This window comes from Taurulus bubalis (assembly GCF_910589615.1).
Source record: "Taurulus bubalis genome assembly, chromosome: 9".
Lineage (NCBI taxonomy): Eukaryota > Metazoa > Chordata > Actinopteri > Perciformes > Cottidae > Taurulus > Taurulus bubalis.
Genome location: NC_136597.1, coordinates 27,468,951 through 27,476,645, shown reverse-complemented (window position 1 = coordinate 27,476,645; position 7,695 = coordinate 27,468,951). Strand labels below are relative to the sequence as shown.

Here is a 7,695-nt window from a genome sequence, read left to right as displayed (position 1 = left end):
TTCAGGTCAAATGATATGAAGTCTTCTCCATCAAAACCGTACTGAAGATAACCTTTGACCTCATTGGTCTCATCATCCCATTCACAGCCGGCCATCTTCTGGGAAATGTGGACACCTGAGAGAGAGGAGAGAGAGAGGCCTCCTGGACGCCTCCCATTAGAGGTTTTCCAGGCACGTCCAACTGGTAGGAGACCCCGGGGAAGACCGAGGACACGCTGGAGGGATTATATCTCCCGGCTGGCCTTGGAACGCCTCGGGATCCCCCAGAATGAGCTGGAAAGTGTTGCGGGTGAGAGGGAAGCCTGGGTCGGCCTGCTGAACCTCCTGGTGTTGGTGTCATAGTGAACTATCTCAAGTTCATCAAGCAGCACAACAGCCATAAACTCTGGGAGGTTTGGGAGTCCAGAGGACGCCGTGTTGAGGTACTTCAGAGAGTGAGTCACTGGAACAGAAAGTGATGTCATCACTTCAATAAATCTCTGAACACAGAATCAAGAAGAGCTGCAGCACATTCAAGACATCTGCTGTGGCTCAACAAACAGAAATAAATGAATACTTTCATATCTCTGATGATTCTGTCTAGAAAACATTCTATTCTGAAAATATCGACGAGTCACATGTTCAGATCGTTAGATCGATAGAAAGATGTTTTCCATCTCGTTTTGTCTCGTCTTCTTCAGGATGCTTCATCAGCAGTTTACACTCGTCATCATCAGATTAGTTTGAAGTCTGAAATCACAAACCTCTAAATCTATTTCCTGTTAATACATCAAACACTTCAACAGTCCTGCCAGACGGAGGCCGATACTGACATCACTCAGTTAGCCAGGTATACGAGGAACGGGGCCCAGGTGTGAATGGATTTAAAATGGAGGGTAAAACAAGATGGCTACCGCTTGTGATAGGACTGTGTAACTGTTCCTTTAAGGGGAACTTGTCTAAGATTATATTTGCCATGTTTTCATTAAGTTAACTATTTGTTTATGTGTTTTATTGCTAGTAAAGAAAGTCACCAGTGTACCGTAAAAGTCGAGTTACAAAACACTACTACCTTCGGTCAGTATCCCCTTTAGCTCCCCGCTGTAGCCAGCTAGCGCTCCTGCTAGTGCTCCGCTAGTTCCTTGCTAACTCCTGCTAGCTCTCCGCTAGCTCCCCCACAACCACCGAAAGTAGCGGGACGAGCCCCGGTTCGACACCCGACTTGGGCAGAGGGAACGCGGGCAGCAGCAGCGGCCAGTAGCAGCAGCAGCGGGGAGCTAGCTAGCGCTGCTCCTAGCTTGCTACAGCAGGGAAACTGACCGGAGGTAGTAGCGGCTTGTAACCCGACTTTTACGGTAGCTAGCTAACACTAACTAAAAAATAAACTAGCCATTTTTCTAGACAGAGCATACGCTGTTGCCCGTTATGTGTCCTTTGTCATGAATGCAGGTATGTTAGTGTGCTGTAATGTCTTAAACATGCAGATTAAGTATTTTCTATAGTTTACATGTTTACTCTAAATATATAGATTTCTCACACTGTACTTTTACCTTATTTTAACGAATTTTCATTCTATAATAACAATTGTGTAACTAAGTATTTTCTATAGTTTACATGTTTACTCAGTTACACAATTGTTATTATGGAATGAAAATTCGTTAAAATAAGGTAAAAGTACAGTGTGAGAAATCTATATATTTTGGATTATATATATTCTTTTCTATTCCATTTATTTTATTCACATGTATTTAAACCCATTATACAGTCACCGTTTCATTGTACCACTGAACTAGTGTATTAAAATGAGTAACTCAGAGCTACAGAGGATTCTCTAAAAGACAGCTGTTGCCCACAGGGGATGATGGTAATGTGTATCTTTAATGCAGATAAAGAATAAACCTGCTGTTACCACAAGTCTGTCCAGCTCCATTTGACCAGGAGACATCTCACAGAGGTTACACCGTCATGCGAGGTAGCTGACATGCTAACCAGCTAGTTAGTTAGCTAACATGCTAATTCCACCAGGCTTTCATGTGAGGTAGCTGGGCATGCTAGCTAACGTGCGAATGCCACCACGCTTTAATGCAAGGTAGCTGGACATGCTAACTAACTAACCAGCTAGTTATTTAGCTAATGTGCCAATTCCACCATGTGAGGTGGGCTGGACATTTTAACTAACCAGCTAGCTAGTTAGCTAACGTAGTAATACGACCATGCTTTCATGAGAGGTAGCTGGACATGCCAAGTATCTAACTAGCTAGTTAGCTAACATGCTAATTCCACCATGCCTTCATGCGATTTAGCTGGACAGCTAACTAACTAGCCAACTGTCCTCTCCTGGGACCAATATTTTCCAAAATAAGGTTTCATGCGTTTGACGAGAAAACAACACACCGGACTACAGAATAGAAACCTTGCAGACTTTATTATTATTAACAAACTGTCCAATTTTTTATCTGTACAGAACAACGAAAAGAAAACCCCGAAAGTGGACAGGGGGGGGGGGCGCAATAAATCAGATGATCAGTTCAATGAAATCAGACACAAAGCATTGTTTACAAAAAAAAGATCTTAAATCATCACAAACGTAAAAAAAAAAATCTAAATCAATAAATGTTCTAGTCGCCTTCGTTCAGGATGAGAACGGCGAGGAACCGGAGATCGCACTCGCGGTCCAGGATCTGTGGGCAACACACACACACACACACATCATCCATCACACACACGCGCCCCTCTGCCAGGCGCTGCAAGGGCTTCTGGGACGTCCTGGACGGCGAGGAGGCACGCGTTGATGAAAAGACGTCAGATGAAGAAATAAAAGCGAAGGCAGTTCAACGTCTCGTTTTTACAAGCAGGAGGCGAGCGTCGACACAGAAGAACACAAACGGCGTCAGCAGTATGGTACACATGTACATGTGGTCGGATCCCGCCTCCGGCATCAAACTGCAGGCTGAGCGGAAGCCCCGCCCCCTTTCCACAAACCCAAAACAAAAAAAGCGAGGAAGTTGAATAATGTTGATACTTTTTCCTTGTTGTCCAGTTGGTTCTCTTTCTTTCGGCTCTGTTGTTTTTGTGCGCATTTCTCACATCTTTGACTTCATGCGACGAAGCAGAAACAAAACTACGAAAGACGACTCGCGTTCGAGACGCTTGGGTTTCTTTTTGGGGCTGGAACCAAAAGACAGGAAGAACCTCAGATTCCTGTTCTGGTTTAAAAGGTACATTTAAAAAAAAAAAAAAAAAAAAAAAAGGTACAGTAGCGTTTAATAATATTATATTATTACTAAGTCCGTTTCTCTTCATGGAGCGGCCGCCATGTTTTCCTACAGTGGCCCAGAGCGGACAAACCAACCGAAAAGTAGTTTCAGCTGGATGCAATCTGACCCCTCGCCACTAGATGGCACCAAACCATCAGATGGTTTGGTGCCATCTAGTGGCGAGGGGTCAGATTGCATCCAGACCTCCAAACCAAACGAAGGCTGCGTTACGGTTGAGATTTAACTATTTTCTGAAGACCACGAACCCTCTTCGGTTCTCCGTATCGCCGATCAGCTCTGATGGTGCCTGAACGCACCAGTGGTCATCCCCAAAGTATCGTCACATTAAAAAGATAGACGCCAACAAACAACAACGTAGGTTTCACATTACGCGTCTGATCTGGACTGAAGCGCCACTAAAAGACTCCCTCCGGCCTCCAGAGAGGCGTTCACTGACCCCGGAGGCCAACGCGTTCCTCGTAGAAAGGACGCTCGCTCGCTGGAGAAAAGGCAACCGGAGAACACTCAAATCATAGATATATATATATATAATAAAAAAAAAAAAAAAAAGACTTTTGAATCATTAGTAAACAAATAAATAAGGCTATGACAAAACAATATATATATATTTATAGATAAAAAAAGAACGAAAAATGCGCAGTGATTCCAGTATCATCTTTACACAAAAATGTTCACATCTCTATAATAATAATAATAATAATCTAGAATCTTTTCATTGTTTTGTTTTTAGGTTATTTTTTTCCTGCATTGCCGTCAGCGTCTCCGTGTTCATGAATGGAAAATAAAATAAAAAGATTAATAAAAAGCCAGTTCCTGTGAAACAACTAACCGGCTAAACTGGGAGCGGCAGGTGGAATGTGCGTGGTGCGTTTATGGCACAGCTCTGGCTGGGAAAAAACTAATCCTTGAAAAAAAAAAAAAAAGATGGCTGCATTGGAGGAACCATTTCAGAAAAGAAAAAGAACAAAAGTATCCACAATGATTCCGGCTGTAAAGAGATGCGAGCGAGCCGGCCGAGAGTTTGTCTTTATCTTTGCCGGCTCGGCGGCGGCTGGCTCCGCCCGCCCGGCAGTCCCAAGGCGATGAAATCTAACACACATCAGCAACAAAAAAAAATAGAAGATATATCCAGAGCCAAAAACAAAAACAACCCCCAAAAAAACCTTTAAGCAGGACGACAAACTAGAACAATATGTTGGTAGAAAGACAGTTTCAATCTCACACACACACACACACACACACTCACAATCTCACACACATCATTGAAATACTGGAGTCAATAAACCGCTCTATACATGAGCATTTCCCATCCCACTTTCTACACATTTACACTGAATATGATTTGACGTCTGACCCCATATTCTTACAAGCCCCTCCCCCTCGTCACCCCACAGCCAATGGGGGAGGAGGAGGAAGAAAACAACCGCGGAGCAATACTGCATCTACATCAGGTGAGGGGAAGGGAAGAGGACCCTGCGCTCGTCGTCGAAGATCAAGATGAGAGGAGGAGCAGCGGGGGGCGTGGCCTCCTGGAGAGTGGGCGGGGCTCATGTAAAGGAAGGAGGAGCAGGTGAGTCACTGATCAAGCAGGATTGTGGGTAATGTCGTTCCAGCGATGGAGGAAGAGTCCACGGTTGTTTGTAGATGAAGCGTGGTGGTGGGGGAGAGGTGGTTCTCGTCAGCGGCGGTGTTTTTTCTCTTGTGGGCGTGTCCAGACCCCGGAGTGGGCGGGGCCTACCTGTCCTTCAGCTCCTGAGTGACTTTCTTGGTGAAGCGGCCGCAGAGCAGACCCATCATGAAGAGCACGGCCACGCCGGCGCCGATCACCGTCAGGATGTAGTTCTTGGACGGGGACGTCATCACCTGCATGGCCAGGTCTGAGAAGCCCTCGGCGGGAGCCACCTGACAGGAAGTGAGCGCAGGAGGTCAGGGGCAGGAGTTACAAAATAAAAGCCCCTTTAAAAACGGATTTTATACAGCTCGTCGACTCGGTTTCAAACTAAGAGCCCATTTAAAACTGATGTTATACATCTCAATAGCAAAATAAAAGCCCCGTTACACCACCCATTTCAAAATAAAAGCCCCTTTAAACCGGATTTTATACAGCTTGTTGACTCAGTTTCAAAATAAGAGCCCATTTAAAATTGATTTTATACATCTCAATTATCAATAGCAAAATAAAAGCCCATTTAAAGTATATTTTGCACAGCTCATTAACTCAGTTTTAAATAAATATTCACTTTTGAAAATTAAAAGCCCCTTAAAAACAGGTTTTTAAGTTCCTTCTCCCATTACAAATAAAATAAAACATTCTTTAAACTAAAATTATTATTTTCTAAATAAAAGACTGTTATTGATGCTCATTGAGTCAATTTAAACAGTTAATGAAACAGTTTATGCCGCTTTAAATTAATCTGACTGGCTAAAAGCTTGCTTGTTTTATTTAATCTGACGTTTCTTACGCCCCACCGCGCCCCCCAGCGCCCCACCGCGCCGTACCTTAGCAGCGTAGCTCCACATGTCGATGCGGTCCTGAAGTCTCTTCTTGCACTCCGGCTGCAGACGAACCCGCTTGTCCTGCAGCGCCTCCATCAGACACGACATCTCTGAGGAGGAGGAACATCAAACACCTTCAATTACTACGACTCAAACTAACCTGTTCCTCAAGTTATACCTTTCATAATGGTTTGGAGAAAAAGGCACAAAAACAAAAAAAAACAGGCTAGAAAAAAAAAAGAGGAAAATAAATATGTAAAATAAATAAATAAATAAATAAATATATATATATATTTATTTTACATATTTATTTTTACTTTTTTAAAATATATTTACCGTATATAAAAATATATATATATATAAAAAATATATATCAAAAAAAATATATATAATCAAAAAAATATATATTTGAAAATATATATATTTTGTATACATGTCTGTAGCCTTCAAATGTATCTAAATTCAGAAAACATAACCTTATTTTTACTCACTTAATCTTTGTTGTACTTTTATTTCTCATGAGTCAAAAATAAGATCTTTGTTAGAAAATGGAAATAAATTTAAAAAAAGAATGGAAGAAAAAATAAAATATAAAACCAAGCCAATAAAATCACATCTGGTTTCCTGTGTTTTTACTGTGGGCTGTACATTTGTTAGTTAGTTAGTTAGTGACTCACGTCGCCCCCTGCCAGGCGGGATGGCTGCACACTGATGTTTGATGTCCAGAGCGCAGGCCGTGTGCAGGACGGGGTCCACGAAGATGTCCGCCTTGCTCTCCTTCAGCATGTTCAGCACCTCCTGCAGGAGGAGGAAGAGGAGGAGAGAGGAAGGTTTCAGTCAGAAAAAATGGCTCGTAAATTGATGCTGAAAATGTAATTCTGTAAACAATATTTTCTCATTTTCTAGGGAAACTGCTCATTATCATTTATCCTAAAAAAAAAAGTATTTAATAATAATAGTTATTATTAATTTTATTATTATGAATGGCAGTTGAAAAAAAAAAAAAAAATCCACAAAAAAAAAAACAGCCACGGTGACGATGCGGTTTCCTCCCCTCCTGGCGGTCAGTGAAGGCAGCACAGAGCTGCTTACCTTCTTGCATCCGTCCTGCTTGATCTTCAGCAGGTTGACCTTCAGACACTCCTCCACCTGCCCCGTCTGCTCCTGGGCCGCCGCCTCCTCCGGACACAGCCTGGAGATCTGAGACAATAAGGAAGTCTTTATTGTTTTGACCGAGGTCCTTTCAGCCAATCACAGCAGCCGGTTTCCCTTAAACTAACAACGCAGTAATTTCAGCGCGTTGTCGTCGCGCCCTGCTGGCCTGCAGCTCACATTACAACACATGTCCAGTACTTCATGAAGTATAATATACTTAATGTAAAATATCCTCATGATCTGATCAGTTAATTAACTGATATAATTCAATGTTCTCTTCTGTATTTCTGTGTGTGTGTGTGTGTGTGTGTGTGTGTGTGTGTGTGTGTGTGTGTGTGTGTAACCTCTTGTGTGCAGTGGATCTGCAGCTGAGGGTCCAGTCTGTAGTCCAGTGCCGACTCCTGCAGGATGACCTGGATCTGAGCCTCGCAGTCTGGAGACAAGCGCTGCACAAACACACATTTATATTAATATTATTTACACCACAAATAATCACTTCAAAGACTCAAGTTTCTTATTTAGAGTCCAACTGTCTTCACATCACATATTCTGATGGTTATATTCAACAAGTCTCTTTAGCTCTTAAGCGGTTTGTTTATTATTTATTAGGGTCCGAGCGACTGACGTAGTCAGTCCGAGAGGACCCTATTGAAATTGCTGGGATTCTTCTTCTTATTATTATTCATGATTCTTATTTTAGAACATTGGGCGCCTTTTTGGGGGACTTGTCATATTCAAAAACTCACCAAATTTGGAACACTTGTCAGGTCTGGTGAAAATAGAGATC

At 42.5% G+C, this 7,695-nt stretch overlaps 2 protein-coding genes across 2 annotated transcripts in view; both read right to left on the bottom strand.

The window, feature by feature from the left end:
* LOC306741182 (major histocompatibility complex class I-related gene protein-like) overlaps window positions 1-957 on the bottom strand; it is a gene marked incomplete at both ends in the record, with an annotated part of 2,001 nt that extends 1,044 nt beyond the window's left edge. The window contains 2 exons of the mRNA XM_079223434.1: window positions 1-115; window positions 894-957. The exon at window positions 1-115 is cut by the window's left edge and continues 176 nt beyond it. Of these exons, the coding sequence (XP_079079560.1) occupies window positions 1-115; window positions 894-957 (179 nt within the window). The remainder of the gene's footprint in view (window positions 116-893) is intronic.
* Window positions 958-4,810: 3,853 nt separating this feature from the next.
* Window positions 4,811-7,695, bottom strand: part of glg1a (golgi glycoprotein 1a) — a gene marked incomplete at its 5' end in the record, with an annotated part of 28,472 nt that continues 25,587 nt past the window's right edge. The window contains 5 exons of the mRNA XM_079223593.1: window positions 4,811-5,159; window positions 5,757-5,863; window positions 6,431-6,551; window positions 6,846-6,953; window positions 7,253-7,354. Coding sequence (XP_079079719.1) covers window positions 4,992-5,159; window positions 5,757-5,863; window positions 6,431-6,551; window positions 6,846-6,953; window positions 7,253-7,354 — 606 coding nt within the window. The 3' untranslated portion in view covers window positions 4,811-4,991. The remainder of the gene's footprint in view (window positions 5,160-5,756; window positions 5,864-6,430; window positions 6,552-6,845; window positions 6,954-7,252; window positions 7,355-7,695) is intronic.